This window comes from Gymnogyps californianus, chromosome 16, assembly GCF_018139145.2.
Source record: "Gymnogyps californianus isolate 813 chromosome 16, ASM1813914v2, whole genome shotgun sequence".
Classification (NCBI taxonomy): Eukaryota; Metazoa; Chordata; class Aves; order Accipitriformes; family Cathartidae; genus Gymnogyps; species Gymnogyps californianus.
In genome coordinates, this window is record NC_059486.1 from 10,682,111 (window position 1) to 10,703,026 (window position 20,916).

General features: G+C 37.8%; 1 protein-coding gene across 1 annotated transcript in view; it reads left to right on the forward strand.

The window, feature by feature from the left end:
- RIMBP2 (RIMS binding protein 2) overlaps nt 1–19,104 on the forward strand; it is a 57,828-nt gene extending 38,724 nt beyond the window's left edge. The window contains 8 exon segments of the mRNA XM_050906652.1: nt 633–750; nt 3,833–3,985; nt 6,934–7,118; nt 9,421–9,589; nt 13,181–13,284; nt 15,134–15,205; nt 16,389–16,523; nt 18,916–19,104. Coding sequence (XP_050762609.1) covers nt 633–750; nt 3,833–3,985; nt 6,934–7,118; nt 9,421–9,589; nt 13,181–13,284; nt 15,134–15,205; nt 16,389–16,523; nt 18,916–19,104 — 1,125 coding nt within the window.
- Nucleotides 19,105–20,916: the final 1,812 nt, after the last annotated feature.

The window sequence follows — 20,916 nt, forward strand, 5'->3', positions numbered from 1 at the left end:
TGATAAACTCTGGAGAGCATTAAAATAGTACCATTTAGTTATTAAAATAGCAACATTTTCTGCAAGGGTAGTGAACAGAAAGAGACAGCTGTGATGTGAGAAAGTGTGTCTACATTCCCTTCTACATGTTGCAATGACCTTTAAAAGGCTTTAACAACCGAAGGCCATTATACAAAAGCAGTGTGCTCAAAGACAGAAGGACATACACTTGTTCACATGCTGCAAACTGGACAAAGCTGTATAGCTGAATACAAAAAAAGGCTTGCCTTTTCAGCGCAGTCCAATCTCCACAGCTCTCATGACTGGTTGTACTACTCTTCAGCAGATTATAACATCATCTTAGCAGCAACAACAAAGGCAAAAGAATATTATTCTTTTCTTTTCTTTTTGTTCTGATGTGTGACTGCTGGTTACAAAACTCTGCCATAAATCAGGGAACCATTTTTTCTTTTGCAGGTTTGCCAGGCAACAGTATTTACTTTTCAGCTAACCTTTCAGTTAAAAACTAAGTTTAGTTGCCTTTAGAGCTTATGCTTCCAAATGTGATTGCCCTGATTAATGTCCAACCATATAACCATAATGTTACCATGCATGTAACTCACAAACTTGTTTTTTCTGTTGTTGTTTTTTAGCTTTTAGGTAATCCATCATCTGCAGGACGGCCTGAAAGGGCGGAGCATGCAGGGCGAAGGTCCTCTCATGGCAGTGCAGTGCCACAAAGGTCTCGACCAATGTTGGTCCCTTCCATTGGTTAGTTGGACAGATTGGTGCATTTCTGTTCTTTGCAGCCTCAGAGTTGGGAAGGTGGTCCTTAAAAAAGAAACAACAGACACTTGTCTTGAACCATGGTTACTCTTAGTTTAAATGGGATGAAATGGACCTAAAACCATTTCCATCTAAATATAAGTGTACTGGGGTCTCACAGGGGGCTGAATCAGTAGTCATTGACATCACTGGGAGTCTTTTCATTGAATTTAGTGGGTATTGGAGCTTTTCTAAGCTTGGTTAAGCTTAGATGCTGTTAGATCTTACCTAAGACGACATTTGCAGGCAGGCTACTGTATGATGAGTAAAATAAATGTACCCATTCAGCCATCCATTCAGCCATCCATCTTTCCATTCATCAATCATCATTTTGCATTCACTTTCCATTTTCTTGGCTACTTTTTGGAATTTAGCAGGAAAAATGGAAGATGTTAAATGTAACAAGTTAGTAGAACTTGCATATATTTACTAGATTTGATATTTCTTACAGACTCATCCCTATTCTGGTTTACTTACGACTTACTTAAACTATATGCTGGTGTATACCAGAAAATCCAAAAAGTAGTGCAGAAAAGATAATGGAATCAAGACACTATGGACAAATACATATCTGTTAAAACTTGCACTCCATACTGACAAATAAGAAACATTCACACTGAAAATCAGGAAACACATGCAAAACAAATGCAGAAAGAGTTCTGTGAGCTATTAGCAGAACTAAACTCCATGAAGATGTAAAGTCAGTCCGGTTCCTGTCCCTAACCTGGACTTTAATTTGTGAATATTGTAGGCATCGTCAGGAGGAGAAGGAAGCAGTGTCAGGCAATTATTACCTGACATTTATGTGAATAAGAGACATCACAAATGGGGATTATCAGAAGGAAAGAGACTAGTCATTAAGGAACACTTTTATTTTTAAATATTAAATATTTTTCCTAATATGCCTGTACTGTAAATTAAAAGCAAAATCCCTCTAGTGGGCACAATTATTTTGATATCTAGTAGATAGTAATTATTATTATTGAAACCATAGGTCAGAAAACACACACAGCCGTAATGCATGAAACTTTCTTAGTGTCTTCAATATAGCATGACTGATCAGAGGCTGATTCTCGTCCCACATCCTGGTGTAAACCAGGATAATCTTCACAGATGTCAATGGAATTATACTGGTATGAAAATGGTATGGGGGAGAATCAGCTCCAGGGAGGCTCTTGTGCTTCTACTGACAGATCATTGTTATCTGAACCAAATAGCTTTTGGATGATGGTGTGAAGACTGTTAGATTTTCATGTCCTTTTTCTTTTCCTCTGAAAGCAGCCTTTTTTTCTCAGGAGTAAAGATTTCTGATTTTTGTTTGGACTACTTAAAGCAAGTTTTGTATCATCTAAGTTCTTTCTTTTTTATTATCTGCTAAAATATTTTTTTATTAATAGCGAGAGAGTAGACAGGTTTGTTTGAATTAATCCTTTGGGTTTCCTTTTAATTTTCATTAAAAAATAAGGGAAGTGATTAAATTTATCAGAGCTCACTTTCTGTCAACAAAGTTAGAACATGGAAACCGCTAAGTAATGACTTCTCTGTTTAGTAGTTCAATAGCAACATCTTAGGAATCAGATAAAGAAATTAATTTCTGATAGTCAATCTGTGCTCAAACAGATAATTAAATAGAAAATAAAATCTCAGATTTTATTTCTTTCAGTGTAACTTAAAGAATGAATTAGTGTATTTTGTATTATGTACAATCCACACATGCTCTTTGGGGAAGTTCCATTAGGAATAAATTACAGTATTGTCTAATGCTGGTAACAAGCAAACTACTGAGCATTATGTACAGTATCTAACAAAAAAAATGATTTGCTGTGAAGCTGTTAAAAGGCCTTATGTGGTTTAGAGTTCAAGAGTCCTAATTTCTGACTAAAAGACTAGTGATTAAAATTGCTGAAAGATATGTATGTAATATTTCTCGCTTTCAGCATCATACTGTAATAAATCACTTTGAGGGTGAGTGAAGCAAATATAAACACTTGATAAAACTCTGCACGAAAGTTTCTTCCTGTAAGCCTGCTGCAAAAAAACCTAGAAGATATGAAATGCATCAAGAGTTCAGATAAATAAAATGTGGTAAACGTAGGGCATCCAAAAGCATATAGTAGAGCATTGTATAAACTTGAACCCACTGTTCAGAACTCCCACCGACAGAGGAAGTTTCCCATGAATAAGGGCTGCAAGTATGGTTTTTGAAGAAGGAAGTTATTATAGCTGTGTCATTACAATATGTAGTTCCACAAAGTGAAAAGCAGAGTAAAATAAAAGGAAAGAAGAAAGTAAAAATGATTGAGCCAAAGTTTAGACTGCTTAAATGCATGAAACTGTTGTTGGCCTCAGCATATAGCTCAAAAATGTGGATTCCAAATTTCTTGGCAGCAATCACACGTATGCCTGGAGTTTTCACTGCGTTATTCAGCTAAAGTGTCACTTTAGTGATGGAAAGTTCTTAAGGCAGCTCTGGGAGGTTAAATTAGTGGGAAGGACATTCAAAATTGTAATGTTCTTAGGATTCCAATGATAAAACCTTTCTCCAAAATGTTCCAGAATTTAAATTCTTAGAGGTATTTTCTCCATTAAGATACAAATACTTTAGATTAGTATCTTCTTGCAGGTAGGATTTAAGTAAATGAATTAATTTTTGTTTTTAGGTTGATACTTTAGAAGGTGAAACACAGTTTACAGTGCTCTTGACCTTGCAGATCTGGCAGGTAGGATCGTTTAAACCTCATAATAGAAGATGATTCCTATCCAAAGATCTAACGAACGATATTTACACTGTATTAATTTTAAAAAGCACAAAATTCAGATGCTTTAAAAAAAGGAGCTACACATTTCTGTGATTCTCTTGCTGAAGAAGGATTTCTAGAGGCTGAGATATCTGGCAAAGCTTATGCAGTGTTTAGCCTTCCTACTATATGCAAGTCAGAAAAAAAGATAGGCAAAGCCTGCCCGCAGGAGCCTCCGCAAAGGCAACTATACAATATGTTTTAATAGATCGTTCCCTTTTTCTCCATAGAAATTACAATGGACAGTAACAGTGAAGGCGGTCGGTCTCGGTCAGGTAGTGAGGGAAATATTTCACCTGTAAAAGAAGAAGCTTATTATCGCAGCATTGGTGGACACAAGAAATGGCCTCAGCAGCGTACCATGGCCTCTGAATATAGATACGGTATGCCGAACATTATTCATCCTTTATGACAGACACATTTTAGAGCTGCGTGTTAACAAGTGCGGTTTCTGTATGACAACATTGCATGCAATGCAGAATGCGAGGGGAACTAGCTCTTAAGTCCTGTCTGCTCTCAGGTAAGTTTCTCCAGCTCAGCTGTAAGGGACAAACAGCCCTTAGTCCTCTGTCCTGAAACTGCTGTGCAGCCACCTTTCCATACTTGACTGAGTCCAAGCACACTGCATTGCATGAACCTCTGTGAAGCTATGCTGCTACTAATGCCAGTCAGTATTTACTGTATACACCTGAACAACCATTCATCAAAATGACCACATTTCCACTTGATTCATATAGACTGGACAGGGACAAACAGTAGCCGGTATATCACAACCCAACGTCCTCTAATAGGAAGCAGTTACCAAATGGTATTCTGATTACAGCTTGGGCTAAACGAAGATTCAGAGTCTTTTCAATGACCACACAGGGCTTTGGCTGTGTCACTTGGTGAAGACAAAAATTTTTCTTATTCTTAGGAATAATTACATCATAATGACAAACTTGTTTTACATGAGTAAGGCAATTATACCCACTACTGATAGTATTTGTTGCTTCATCAACATAGAAATCATTACATGATCAACAACTCAGTTTTCATAGTTCATAACACAGTAAACTGAAGCATCTAACACTTCACCCATAAAAGCAGCCCAGGCCATATATAGAGCTAAGAAACACATTAGAGTTTTGTTGATATCTGAAATTAAACAAAAGGGGCCCTGCAAGTTTAGGTAAATCATAATTTAATGTTGACTTTCAAAGCAAACGTATCTGACTTACAACCAGATCATCAGCTTGTGTATATCAGTGTATACCTAGTGAATTCGATGCAACTGTGGTTGCAACTGTGCATCAGTTGGGAATCTGGTTGGCTGCATCCAAAGACTAAGATTTTACACACACAATTATATGTGTGTGTATATGTATGATATATGTATATACCTCTTGAAAGAATAAGATAAGTGGCTAATGAGCTAATCAAGAGATTATTTGCTTTCTGGTTCACTGAAGCAAACATGACTATTCTGAGTCAGATTGGTACAGGCCAATGCTTTTAGCAGAGATACGTTTGGCTATAATTCATGTTTGCACCTAACCCCCGTTAACTGCAGTTGGAGTTGTATGCAAAAATCGATATTTTTAATTTAAAAACCAAACCAAAGCACTGCTTATACCCACCTGTTTTACATTGCCTGGTGGGCCTGAGTATGAACCACAGAATGACTGCAACCTGACTGTGGGAGAACAGAACAGAGAAGAATCCCATCCTTTGTGTCCCATTGCTTTCTGTCCCACGTGTGCCCTTCTCCCACACTTCCTTTCTGTGCTTTGTGCCTGCCTAAAGCTTCTTGGCTGGAATTTTTCCCTGCCCTTTTGCTGTTCTGCATTTTTTCCCTATTCACATTCTTTCTTGCGCTCTGGACCCAAGAGTTAGTAGCTGTTCCCGTAAAGCTGTGACCCTCTGAAAATTTTTTCTGGTAGTTTAAAAATATCAAATGTTGAATAAAATGCATCTGATGTAGAGGCAAAAAGAGGAATTTTATCTAAAATGTTCCATATTGAATGTTCAAACTATTACCAAAAATGGAAGTCTTTAATTTGTAAGAGGTGATTACAGTAAAAATTGTATTAATATGAAAATTGCTTCAAAAAAATTTTATATAGTTGAACTACATTTTCATCATAATTCATAACATCGCTTTCTCAATTTATTCATTGTGAAGGATCTTGTAAACTGGATGATAAGTTTTGATTCAGCAAAAAACCGAAGTACGTGACTCCCACTGAAGTTAGCAGGACTTGCACAATAAGCCAAGTTTTTCAGAAGTGGCTTGTGATTTTGAGGGCTTTATTTTTTGGGACTTCAACTTTGTATGTCTTGAAAGAGCCTATTTTTTGGGAAAGTGCTGCCACATGCTCTTTCAAAACAAAATTAAAAGCCTTTGAAACCCGTCAATCAAAACACTCATTGTTAGCCATTTTGACCTAATTTTCTAATTCAGTTTTACTGAAGTCCATCCTTAAGTATGTTGTTGAATCATGGGCTAAACGCATTCTCCGGGTCATTTGAAAGGTCTGAAAGATAAATGAGGCAAAAAGTCAATTTTTAATGTCCCAATTGATTTGGTACCCTGCAGTGGACAGAGTTCAGTGCAGTGTCAAGTGCTGTGATATTCGTGGATGATCTTTCCTAATGAGATTATGGTTAAATGCAGTCATAGCTAACCATTTCTCCTGGATTTTAACACATCTTGTAAGTGTTTGGATTGGTTTGGGGCACTGCTGGCTATGTTAACTATTGACTGTGTTTAAACAAAATCAGGCAGTGTAGTTCCAACCCTGGCATAACTAACACTACTGAAATATATTTCTTCTTGCCTGTCTGGAGAGAAGAGGTTATAACCATGTTTTAAACCTGGTACCTAAAACATGGTATGTCAACACAGCTGGGATGTGCTTTCTTGTGTCCATGAAGAGCAGAAGCAGCTGTGCTGGAAAACAGGTGGATCCAAAGCATGGTTATTTTTGCAGTAATGATAAAGCCTATCAGACTCATCATTATGTCACTCTTAACATACTTCATTAATTTATGGCAAACTGCAGTAAACTTAACAAAAATTGCTTTCTTACCTGAGCTGTATTCACATGTGTAAATGTCAGTGTGGTGTAGGAGATCAACACCACGGTCAGTGCATGCAGATTGTATATGCTTTTTAAAAAAAATAACAACTTGCTAATTAAAAAAGAACCACCAAGCTTAATAGGACATGCATTAAGTTACTGGGGTTTTTTCACTGAAATGCCAAACATTTGTCAAATATTAACTGGAATAGTTGAAAGATGAGGCCAACATATTACTGAATTGTTCTTTTCTGAATTTACTTTCATAGATGGCTATGGTGGTCATGACCATCTTTCTCCAGATATTTATGAAGAATCAGAAACAGATCCTGGCACAGAAGATATTTCTACTCGAATATTTGTTGCGCTCTTTGACTACGATCCGCTGACAATGTCCCCAAATCCTGATGCTGCAGAAGAAGAGCTGCCATTTAAAGAAGGACAGATCATTAAGGTGGGATCTAAAACCAAAGGAAACGAAGGACCCAGTTTTACAAACAGGGTCTCCTTTGTTCCCCATGGAGAAAGCAACTTGTGTGACTAGAGTCCAAGGTTTTTTTTCCTCCAGACGTTCAGGCTGTAAATCTCACTGGATCTGGAACCTAATATCTAGTGCTAATGGCTTAAAAATAATTAGGTAATGGGCAAAAATCTCAAAGTTGCTACAGATAGTCAGGGCCAGACTCAATTAAAGATTTAGGTGCTAAGACCAAAATTGTGACTCTGAAGCCTCCTACGTCCATTGTCACAAACCCTGCAGGAAAAACTGCTTCAGAGAGGATGTCTTTCCTGCAAAGGTAGCACAAAAGTGCTTAGTGTTGTACCTTCATACGTACCAGAGCTGCTGCGTTTTTTTAAATGGTGAACACTCCTAGCTAGTAAAAGCTTAAGATTAAATAAAGTCCAGAAGTTAGATATTTCTCTTCCAGAGTCATCCTCTTCTGAAACTGGGAAAACCACTCCCTTTTCTGACTGTTTGGTGTAAAATACAGAAGATGCCTTTAAACAGGGTGCAGAAGACAAGCTGGCCCTGTTTCAGGTGACAGGGACAGCATTAGGCTCTGTCAATGTTTTTAGCCAGCCCTCTATCCCAGCTTGCCTCGTCTTATGATTGTGCAGCTGCAAGGCAAATTTGTTCAGTTTGCTGATCTGATATTAAAAAGCTAGCAGATTTTTCTGTTGAATCAGCAAATGTAAGCATCTCCTCCTGCAGCCTTGTGTCTAATCGATCTGGTGCAAAATGGGCAGAAATGAGAGAGGCAGAAGGAACGGCTGCTGGTAGTCCAAAGGTAATTGAGATTTAAGTGTGGTCTGAAACAGGACCTGAAAAAATATAGGCTCATTTGTTACACTCCCCATTTCAAAAAATAAAATTGTCACTTAAGCTATTAAAATACTGACTGCCTTCCACTGTGTTGGATTGGATCTTAACACAAATGTCCGTATCCTAAATCACAATCATTTTAATGTTAAATACTTCGTTAGATATTTTGCTTACCTCCTTACATGATATAAGATTTATGCCAAAAATAGGGAACTTGTTTAAGAGCTTATTTTTCTTTGCAAGAATGTTCATTTCATTCAGGTATTTTAATTATTTCTTCACAAATATGTACATGTTTGGCACTGAAAAGTCTACAGAGAGATCCCACATCAGATATTTACTCTCAGTGATGTTTATTTTATATTTGGGACCATGGTGATTACTATGTGATCTGCTGCTTTGAGTTTCTTATCCAATTGTTGTGAAGATGGATTAGTTTGCATTTTCACAATACTTTTTGTACACTACCTGAGCAGTGGGATGGTGGAGGGTCAGTTCCACCACGAGCTGTATGAAGTCTGCCCGTACATGTGTTACGGTCACATATGCTGCACTGTGTGAAGTAGTAGTGGTGCCAGGTAAGTCACGGATCTATAGTGATTACAACTGAAAAACGTTCCTGCTCTAGAAAGTTGAGGCAATTCAACAGTCATTTTTAATCAATTCAGATTTGAACCAAAGGGATTGGTTTGGGGGTTTTTGTTTGTTTTTAAAGAAAAGAAGGGAAACAACTGAGCGTAAACAAGGAACAATCTAAACTCAGTCATCAGTTTGGCATTAAGATCATCATTTTTGTTTAGTACAGTCCTTGATCTAGGCCTTTGTATCATTCGTAGCCTTTATGAATTGACTGCATTTTTAGAACTTAAGAGAAATTTTGGATTTACCTGTTCTCATTGATGAAAATTCATGCTATTTTTAGACATTAAATCATGTTTTCTGGAAAGACAATAGCAGAGCTTAAGTAAGTACATATATCAAGTATATTAAGTATTAGACAGGCATTTTTTATCATATAGAAGTTGTTCAAAATAACAACACTTTGGCACAGTTTTGCAACTGCTTCATTTGGAATATAGTTCACACGGCACCATTTTTGGTGCCATGTGAATAATTCCATAAACATCAGCGTAAACCATTACGTATACTTTTGGCTCAGCACAGGGAGAAGCTGATGACTTTTAATGATGTCTCTCACTTTTTGTGCATTTCACTGCTAACAAAAGAAGTCCAAATTTGCTTATGTATCTGAAGGCATAATTCAAATTAACATAACAATTCCAGTTTTGTAACATAAGTCAGTCAGAAATTAATATAATTCCACATCTGAACTGTAGTCATCTGTCTATGCTTTAGTAACCGTTTAGCCTGCATTAAAATTCCTAATGCTAAAACCTTTATTGACCAACATGATCGCTCGTTTGAATAACAGGTTTATGGGGACAAAGATGCTGATGGATTCTATCGTGGAGAAACCTGTACAAGAATTGGCCTTATCCCATGTAATATGGTCTCTGAGATCCAAGCAGACGATGAAGAGATGATGGATCAGCTTCTAAAACAAGGCTTTCTTCCTTTGAACACACCAGTTGAGAAAATTGGTAAGGGAAAATATATACGCTTCACTTCTAACTTTTGGGTGCTATTAACTTGGCTGGATCCGCTTTGCCTTTTGTTTTTACTGTATGCAGATGCATCTAAATTTGACAGCAATTTACTACACCATGGGATACATTCTGTGTCAGTATCTGGATGACTTTACTCAACTAATATTTAATCTTGGTCACATCTTTTGCTGCAAATGAGGAGTTGTATCTTCACCACTGCACTCATTACTTTCTTCTCTTATTTAAAAAAAAAAGATTTTTGTCACCTGAAAGATTTCTAGACACAGAACATGATCCCTGTGCTTTGGAGTGTGCTGTGCTGAGGTGCTTTGTGATACGCTCACTGCTGCAAAGCATAAAAAGAATCACTTATTTGTTGTTATTTTTACTCTTCTACATTTTCCTACTTTACCAATAATTTAAAGGGATGGTGGCAAAGGGTTATGTGTAATCTCATTTGGGATAGCACTACATATCATCAGATTTTATGGATATTGCAGTAACAAACCCTTTAAAAAGCAGAGTTTGGCCAAACAATTCTGTGTTACGAACCACTTGTGTTACATGATTGGTTCAATGTTGTACACAGATACGCAATGCAAGTATCTTAACTTAGATTTCTTTCCAAAAATAAATTTCATACAACTATCTCAATATGTTTTAAAATTTTCAACGTGATTCAGAGAGTAAAAAGGGCTGGAATTTGTTCAGTCCTGTTTAAAAGTGAACTGTAAAAGTGGTTGCTAAAAAAACAAAGAAATCTTCCACAATTGTTTTCTTAGATTGAATAAAACCTTACCGTTTCCAAAATCGTATTAGTAAATGTGAGACAAATTATTTTTTGTTGTTTTTTTAAGATATTGAGATATTTTAAAATTTTCCATTGTCCATGAAAGGGAAGGACGATTTAAGTTCTTAAATGCTTAATTGAGTTCTTAATTCAAATCTGTGTATTTATTTACTTGTGCCACATAAATAGAACAAATCCTCCCACCCACACGCACTTGTAAACCCCACTGCCCCTCTGCTCCTCTAGGTGTAGCACATACATACACCTACATGTACATTTACAGGACAAAACCTTGGGATAGGCACACAGTGGGACCTACAGATGTGCCTGAATAGGCTGGCTGCCTACAGCATTATTCTGCACAAGTAGTCGTTTCAGCATGGGTCTGCATCATTTGAAGTCTATTAGCATGAGATACCTGACCTGCTTTGGGTACATCTGTAAACACAACTAGGGGCCTGATGGGATTAAGAAGTGTCTAAATATATTTCTACTTCTAGCAATGAGGTCACATGTGAGTACAGAAAATATCTTCCTGAACAGCTACGGTTGAAACTTACTGCTTTAAGTCCTGCTCAGTGCTCTCAGTTCTTATCAAAGTCAGCAAGTTGTTGATACGGAACACTTGTGAAAACGAAACCACTAATCTACACAGCTCCCCGTAATTTGAATACTTCGGCTGTCTAACAGTCATATTCTGCGAATATAATTGATTTTCTTGTTGTGCTCAACTGGCAGTGTCTCCTGAAATAGCTGAGAAATCAGAGTGTCTTTATCTTGGAAAGAAGGAGAGGCAATTTGTGACAGAAAAGTTGCCCTGCCTTACATTTTTAAGCGATTGTTTTTATTCTGGGATGTTTCTGAGCAAGCTGTTAGCAACCTACCCCCAGCAGTTCACCTTTAAATATTTTAGCACTTTAAAAGCATCACGTATTTTCTCCTTAATATGGATTTAAATTGTTAGCCATTTACAAAACAAAAAACAACAAATGCTCTTACTAACGGATTTGGAAAGAATAGTTAGTTTGGCTTCATTTTAAACAAAATACAAATTCTGAATAGCAGAGATCCACGTGCTGAGACCCTCGCTGTCACAGAGGCTGCCCACGTGGATTTTTAGCAGAAGCAGGCTCTAATTGCCAGTCTGTCATGTATGGTTACTCATATTTTTAAAGTCATATCAGACACTTTACATGCTGTGTTCATATGACTATATTTTTCTTAATCCTTTGCCCACATTAAATCCTTAAAAACAGAACTTTGAACAGCTTCATATCTTTTCTTCTTTTATTTGTATGCATTCCTTTCCTGAAGTCAACTGTGACCGTTTCAAAGAGAGCACACGCTCTGTACACCGCAGATCCAGAAAGTCTAAAAGAGGTCTGTGCTAAGAACCAATAATTTGATTCAAGCTGTTAATTAGCTGAAATGATTTGAGCTGTCTAGATTTAATTTTTTTATGCCTTTGAACTTTTGGAAACCAGAAGTTGGAAAATATTGTCACGTAGCAATTACATATAGGGTCCTTTTTGGATTCTTTTCTTGGTCGTAGAGGGGCCCTTGACCCTGAACAGTGGGCAATGTCTTGCCCCAGAGAAGTACTTCAAAGTGGAAAGTGCGACTCCGAGACAATCATTTAGGTGTCGGTTGATCCAGGCTTTGGGGAATCAGGGGGATCGGGTCCCGCGTCTGTTACAGTCCGTGCCTTCATTTTGGATCTCTCCTTGTGTTCTGTGTAAATCCCTTGCATTGGTAGCTGGGAAAATAGCTCCAAACCACCCACCGCAAAAGTAAGTGATCTCCTCTGACTGAATGCTTCAGTGTCAGCTGGTGGGTGATGTGACAGCTGTGAGTGCATGCTACACTCAGTACTTGCTCCTACATCAGCCAAACCTTTAATGTTCACCCTCCTGCCAGAACAATCATAGGGTGCCTCCTAACCCCAGGTTTCCTTTGCCACACTGCATAACGCTCATCAGACCTGCCCTCAATGCCTGTCTGTAAGTAGCACTAACAAGCATGTTACTCTTGCTACAGCAATCATCCGCAAGAATCATGCTAGTATCATTCAAATTTAAAATGAAGCCCATTTTGGACTTCTCTGTAAATATTTAATGTCAATCGATAAACATTTCATGTGGTTCCTGGAAACTACAAATTTTACTCCTTTCCTTCTGTTCCCCACAAAGGAAACTTGTAAAATTAAACAGTACTTGAGAATGTGGGTTTTTTCCGGTCAGAGTCTTGAAACTATTGCAAACCATTTGCATAATGGGTAGCCTCTTTTGTCTTGGGACAGCTGAGACTGTCCGTTTCTCCTTCCAGTCTCCCAGCAGAAAGTTGAAGAATAATCCCAGGCACAAAATTCCTTGTGATTAGGAGCGGGGAAGGGAACAGACAGTAAATGTGGAAGTTTGAATAAAATGCAACAAACATGAACTTTGACTGTTTGGCTTTGTACACCCTCGTAACCTCTGATTCTTACAACCAAGCATGGCTGAAAATTTTGAACAGTAGTCTTGCAGATAAATACTGTTCAGAGGATTCAGTGGCTTGGAATAAAAAGGGCAAGCCAACTGTTAAAAAATTATTTATGAAACGTACATGCTGTTTTGAAACCTTTATCTGTGTTCATAGGTTTGGTAATCTGTGACCTTTTATCACTATGCTAGAGAAATATCAACATTGTTACTGCAGTGTTGTGAAAATGATGTGGGGAAAAGTTGCAGCTTGTTTTTCTTTTCAAAATAACTTTGATAGCTTTCCTTCCCTTCCTCTCCTTGTGATTGGAACAGAAAGAAACAGACGGAGTGGCAGACAACATTCAGTGTCTACAAGAAGGATGGTGGCGCTGTACGATTATGATCCAAGAGAAAGCTCTCCTAACGTTGATGTAGAGGTACTGACATAACTCTTTACTGCGTTTACCATTTATGGAGCCATAAATCATTGGTATGGATAAGCACTATTATACGTGTACAGTGGCTGTGCAAAAAAAAAAAAAAGTCCAGAATTACAAACATTGGTCAAGTGTTTTTGGGCAGATGTATATGACAAGCTTATGACTCCTGTACAAGTAGATTTATGCTTCTTGTTCAAAGAAAATCAAAGAATATCCTTTGTAGGATTTATTTAATATGGCTTAATACATTATATAGTCAGCTATGGATGTATGTTGTGCAATATTTGTGTATACATATGTATATAACAAAAGTCTGTAAGGAAAAAAGCATGGAGTTATAAATAGCAGGGAATGATTATTTTCCAATTATTGTTTTCAGATTTCCTTTATATGTTTCCACATAAGAACATGATTATTTTTGAGAAGCGCCCTAGCTCAGGGCAACAAGCCGATAGTGACGCATGCTTTCAAATCTGTCACCTACAATTCCTCCAAAAATCAACCCTCCTTTGCAGCCCAAACCAGAACAATATAGCACAGAGGAACAGCATTCATATTATACTGTATTTTTCTCTCAATTGGTGCATCTGAGCTTTCGTGAATGTATGTCTTGTCTGTAATCTTTTCTTTATAACAAAGTAAGGATATCTTAACAACTGAGCATTAGCTAGATCTTCATTTAAAATAAACAGCTCACCATTAGCTAGATTTTCCTTATGGGTTCATCTTCCATTTACCTACATGCAGTCTCCCATCTCTCCATAGTCGTTATTAGCAACAATAGAATCACTTTTTACATTGTCTTTGAAGTGACATGGACAGTCAAGTCCCTCGACCGAGATTTGATGCAGTTTTCATTTATATATGCAATGTGGTAAGAATGTCAGGGTACACTCAAAGCTCTAAAAAAATTCTGCATACCTAGGAGCTTCTGCAGTTATCATTTAAAATGTTTTTTTTTTTTTTTAAATTGGTGAATTGTAGAACAATTTGGAATTTTTTTAAAGAAGAAAGTGGATTTTGAAATATGTGGCACTTGATGCTTTAAAACGCAGCCAGAGTTGTCTTATATTTCTCACTGAACCAAATCTGGTTCTAAATTATGGTGTTTCAAGGTAGTTTGGGCGACAAATCAAATAAATCGTACTGATATATTGCAAACATTTTATTTGTTCTCTCTCTTTCCCATGGCCACAGGAAAATGAAAATAAGTTTAAAAAACTAATTAGATTACATTTAAGCCACAGGCAATTAAAAAGAGCCCAGTACCCTGTTTGCAGATCAGACCGGCGATGCCTGTTACGAAGCCTTTATTGACCAGAATCCAGTACAGCTCCACAGCTTTAGTTCAGGAACTTTGTGTTTCAGGAAGAGCAGCCTCAGCTGTTCCTGCACCCGTTAGCCCTAGCGCTCAGCTCAGTGCAGAGCGCGGACCTGAGCCATGTCCCACCCCTACGTCTTCTTCCCTCCTCACAGACGCATTGACTTTAAGGGACCTTTGAAGCCGTGTAGTTCAAAGCTTCAAAGTTTGTTCAGGTTGTTCAAGGCTTCGTGCAGGTGAGTTCCGAGCATCTCCAAGGCCCGGTTGCACTCAGCTCATTTGTAGCGGGGAGTCCTGGGGGTGTCTAGAACCTACGGGGAGAGGTGCCAGATTTAGCAAGCTAAAAAAAGAAATAAAAAAATTAAAAAACAAAAAAAGGTTTTGCTCTCAAAGTTCAATTCAGTTTCACCAACAGTGTCTTCACATAAAGGAGAGGGAGAAATATTAATGGATTTACTATTAATAAAGAAAATGTTAACCTTTGCCTAACAAAACACGCACTGTCACATGTTCCTTTTTCTGCAGGCTGAGCTGACATTCTGCACTGGGGACATTATTACTGTCTTTGGTGAAATTGATGAAGATGGATTTTACTATGTAAGCTGGCTTCTGTTTGGTCACTTCAAACTGTTAGAGCAATCTTCACGGGCACGAATGATTAAATGACAGCCTGGGGGGATTTCAGTCACAATTCCAGCTCGTTGTGTTGTGGGAATAGCTGCGATCCTAATTTAACAAAAATGTCAACCTAAACGGCATGCCTGGAAGCACTGTCAAAATGGGGTTAGCATCACTGCTCCCGCTTCGTACCTGGGAGACTGAGGTCACAACCAGCCCAGGTAGAGCGCCGGGATGCAAACCCGGCCTCACAGCTCCCGCTGCTGCGTGGATGCTAGCAGAACCCGAGAAGCTCCCTCGGCTGGAGGAGATCATACAGCACTGAAGAAGGTTCACTCGTGCCACTCCAGCACGTCTTTAGGGACTGTTCATGCAGCTCAGCGCTGCCTCTGGCACTTTGTACGTAAGATTTGCCTCATTTAGTTTGCTGGCAAGTGTGTATTTTGATCATACATGTATCTATGTGAACATGTGAATGACTTCTAATGGGTAAGGCATTTCACATGGGAGAAAAACCTAGATACAGCCTGTCCCTACGATAAAGGGTTATTTGATTAAAATAAATGAATAAAATAGTTCAGTAGTCTTTTAAGCACTAGTTAACTGATCATACTACTTTGTCATTCCTTTAAGAGGCAGGGCTTAATCATGGGTGACACTATTCCAGCATTGCTTGCCTAGCTGAACTGTCTTCAAGTTGACAGTAGCTGCCAATCTGCACCTTGAACTTGCGTTTTCCATTTCCACGGTGTATTGGCCATAGAAAACAGGCCCAGCTGCCTCTTTCAGATCCATTTTAGAAGCTGAGACCCAAAGGAATAATTTGATCATCTCAGAAGTGCCTTTAGGTTGTGCAGCCTAGCACCACAGACATCCATGGCGTTGCAGTCCTAAGGATCACGTCTAGAAACTGTGTGGGAATTCAGTTCCCGCTTCTCTGTTGCGCGTAGCTAAAGAACACAGGGGTTCACTTGTTCTCCAGTACGCACACGAGCTCCTGTGATCTTCAAGAGTGTGTAAGCTCTTAAGGTCCCAAGTGACCTCAGATGGATATGTCCTCTTCCTCACCGGCTTTGAAATAGTCAAACGTATTTCCTTACCTTCTTGGGAACCTACGCTTGCTTTAGTTAAAACATTCACGGAAATTTTCATCATGTTGCAGGGTGAACTGAACGGACAAAAGGGGCTGGTTCCTTCCAACTTTCTTGAAGAAGTGCCTGATGATGTTGAAGTCTATCTATCTGATGCACCCTCGCGATATGTTCACGATACACCGATGCGTACAAAAGCAAAAAGGGTAAGCAATCGAATACGAAAAACTTAACTTTTTATTTTCATTCCATTCTGTCTCATATATAATTTAGACATTACTTTTAACATTTTAAATCCATTTGCCCATTTAAAATTAACTTTCAAATATATAAACCATAAAGACAAATGACTTGACTTAGCCTTCCGCTAGCTCATTACATTTGTAAATGAAGAAACTAAATTTACCATTTGATTGCAGTCATTACAGTACCTTCAGTTATAATTTGAGTTTAAGCAGCTTTTCCCTGGTGAAAGTAGTTACTTCCTAATGCTTCCAAACGACTCTAACTACATGCAATGTCTAGATGAAAGCAAAAGCTCTTGTGGACGGAAGACTGGTACAAGCATTCCTTTAAATACAAATTGTAAATGCAGCTGATTGACAGTGTTCCTCTTTTAATCCTTATGACTTCCTAGTCCAACTGGCATTAGTTAATTGCCCAGAGACTTCTCTTTTATGAAAGACTAATCATGTTTAGAGTATCTCATTTTTGGTTTTGTTTCATCACTGCAATACTTTTCTATATTATATATTTTATATATATTTTTATTTCTTTGCTCATCTGCTTGGAAACAGAAGAAGAGTGTTCATTTCACACCTTAATAAGGCAATGTAGCCTTCACGTAAGTGAGCAACTGAAGATACCAATAGAGATTTCAGTTAAAGCTACCTGGCTATCTAATGCAAGTCTTGAAACTTACCTGTGGGGGAAAAAAAAAGAAATATGTCTCCAAAATCCTTGGCCACAGAAGAACAGGCTGTACGCTTTTACTATATCTAGTCAATTTAGGCTTTTTTAGGAGACAAACCCTTTAAAAAGGAATCCTCAGAAACAAGTCAATTAGACCTCACTTTATGAAGGTCAACGTTTGGAACATATTTCTTCATGAGCTAAATGTTTATGTTTACATAGAAAGGAGAGTTTGATGTCTAACTACCCTACAAACGAAAGCTGCATATTGCATTGTTAGCCAACCTGGGATGTAAAAATTCCAAGCTCCTGTATCAAGAGAAAAGCACAACACCCCCAACCCTTACAGAACATACAAATGAAACGTAAGCTGATATCTGCAGTAGTTTACAAGGGTATAGTTGGTTTTGAAACTCATTACACTCAAACATAGCTACTTAAATTGTCTGCCTTAAAATGTGTTTTCCATAATCGATTATACCCCAGTTTGCCTACGACCAACTATTCAACAATTCTGAAAAAATTCCCTCATAGGGTACAATTTACTCGCATTTTCCTAGAAAGTGCACATTTGAACTATTAGCAACTGTTTGGTTTACCAATGCAATAAAAGTCTCAATATGAAACATGCAGCTCACTGAATGAATGCATTAGACAAAATATATGGTATCTTCAGGTGTACGTTGGGGTGCTTTACCAAGTTGGTTTTTTTTCATTAGAATTAGACCTTGATTTAAAATCAAAGTAGGCTTGAAGCCCCTTTGCTTAACTCACTGTTGCACAACAAGCCAGTAAATTGCTAATGTTTTAACTTGAACTACAAGATAACAGGGGTCCCTAAGGCATGGATTCTACTATGAAAATATCATCTTAATTGATAGTATCACATTTTGTCAGCCGGGCACTGTAGTTAGGATAGGCTGAGTATAAGTAGTTTTAGCATTTTCATTCAAGTGCTTTTGATGATTGAACAAAATAGCTGTTTAAAATATTTAGGAATGCTGTCATCTAACTATCGTACAAGTATTCACCTTCATTCAGCAACCTCATAGCTGCAGCATACACATCAAGCAGTCAGGGTCTTTAAGCTTTCTTTGATTGTGATTAAGGTTCATTTTAGCTTTTTCTTTTTCCTTTTTTTTCTTTTTTAAGCCAGTGTGCCATCTTCTCAAATATGTACATAAAGTTTGCTAGCCAATTTAAAAAAAAAGGCATTTAAAGGACATTAAAAAAATAAGTGATCACGTAGCATTTTAAGTAATGTCTTCTGAAAACAGTTTGGCTTCTATAGATTGCTAATCTGTAATAATTAACACATTTATTTTTCTTAAATCCATAGCTACAAGTATCCCTCTTCATTTTGGTACTATCAGAGTACTGAAATGCAAAATCAAAACCAGTTTTGTGGCTTTTGTGGCCAGAACTATGGCAAAACAAGGGTATCCCACTCTTTCTTTAAAAAAGTATAACCAAAACAGGGCTCTATTGGAGTGTTTTCCATTGTCTATACTTCTCAAAATTTATGTATTTTCTGTAAGACCATACGGTATTTTTGGCCACAAAGAAGACAGGAGCCAGCCCTTTTGTTTAAGTGGGTAATGGGACAAGTGATGTTACCAACTTTCTTGATGATAACAGCTTTTAAGCTTTCAAACATTCAATAAATTATAACAATGTACCTAATAGGTTCCTCCTGAGAATACAGGTACATCACGGAGAGCACCATCCCCCACAGTCCATCTCCATTCTGGGTCACCTACGTCACCTATGGGTTCTGGTAGTCCCGGGAGAGGCAGGGATATGTCCTCGAAAAAGAAAAAGGGGCTGCTTTCCAAAGGCAAGAAACTGCTGAAAAAGCTTGGTGCAGTGAAATGATTCATGTACTCCTGGACAACTTGTAAAGCTTCCAGTCTGTGTATTTTTTTTTTTTTTAACGTCAAAACTAGGGCTTTCATGACTATGCAGTACAACTTTACCAAACCTTTGCATTTTTAACTCTGACATCAGTAGAATCATGTGAATTGCTTAATCAAAACAGCAAGAAAAAAGGAAGTGGATGTGTTGTTGCAAATATTCTTTTCTTAAAAAAAAAAAAATGTGGGATTAAGACCAGAAGAACATGGTTTTATTTGAAGTCAACTCAACACCTGCAACTCCATTGGATAAATCTCAGCCTTTAGTCTCCTTTAACAATGAGTGGGGGGAAGAAAACTCTGTTCATTGATTCCTGGTTCAGAGAGATCACCCCACTGTATCTAATCTTTATCAATCACAAACAAAAATGGTCTTGAAACTCCTAGTTTAATCAGCCTTGATGTTTTGCCTTATTAATGCACAACGATTTGTACTGTCTAATAAATATACAGCGTATACTTTGTATGTACTGTGTATTCAACTGTCTTCATCTTCTCTAAAACATGGTAATTTAAGATCAAGTACTATGTTACTGACTCCATTCAATGTCTGATGTAACTCCTGGGAGTTTGAAAGTGCTGTGCAAAATGCTTTCTTTTTGTTTTCTGCTTCTTTTTTTTTTTTGCAAACCAAACCCCTTGTATTGATTTCTTTTGTCAATGTTTTCACTAAACTGAAATCAGATACAGTGTAAGTTATTCAGAGACTCACCCAGTTTCAACCATGCAACCCCCAGTTTTGGAGTTCCTGGTTCACTGTTCTAAATTACCAGGAAAAAAAACCAAACCCCAAATCTCCACACCAAAACACCTTTACTCTCTAACTTCTTTTCCTGTGGAGGTGCAGTCCTAAGTTAAAAGGCATTTTCATATCGCTGATGTCAGATTCAAGATGAAGTGCATGTCTAAAGTAAAAAGTGAACAACTGTGTTCCAAACGCAGGCCGTAGCCAGTGAAAAGGCTGCAACAGGTGATAATCAAATATTAATTGCAATATTGGCATCACGAGAAAAACAATCGTACACACAGATGGCAGTCATTGGCTGTTACTATTTTGTAATTCTTGTCCATTTGTAAATTGTTTTTACTGTTTATACATACTTTTCAGACTGCCTTTCTTTTTGTAATTTATGGAAGGTTTATAAATGAATGATCAAAGCTTCCCCATTGTGTCTTCAGATAATAATGTAAATTACTGTAAGATACTGTGTGCTAGATTATAACATTTAATTAATGAAAATAACTGGCCTAAATTTGTGGTAAAGTACTGTGTGGGTGTGTGCATGTGTACAACTGTTGTGTATTATATTTTATATAAATAAATAATTTGATATTTTGTAGAGTGCAGTATGTTTCATGAATCTACTGTATCAGCTGCTTGATTATTGCGTTAGCCTTCCCGCCCTTTCTAAAGGATCAGACACCAATGGTAAGACACGTGCCCAGGGAGCGATTATTACGCATGCAGTAATGCCGCAAGCCACGTGTTCAAACACTGCACCCACGTGGAGAAGGATCAGTCTGCAGCGACCGTTTCCTACCTTTCATAGCTGACTAAGGAAGCAGCTGCACCAGCTCCTTTTCTGTTGACTTCAAATGAGAGAAACCAGCTCAGAATGAATACAGGTATAAGTGAGTGATACATAACTAGGAAGAAATACAAAATACTAAGTAGTGATTAGGGAAAGCTACCACTGTATGACAGCAGAAAGACCAAAATATTTGCCAGAAACCCCTCTGCCTCTCTTCATTACAAATTTCAGGTTGGTACAGT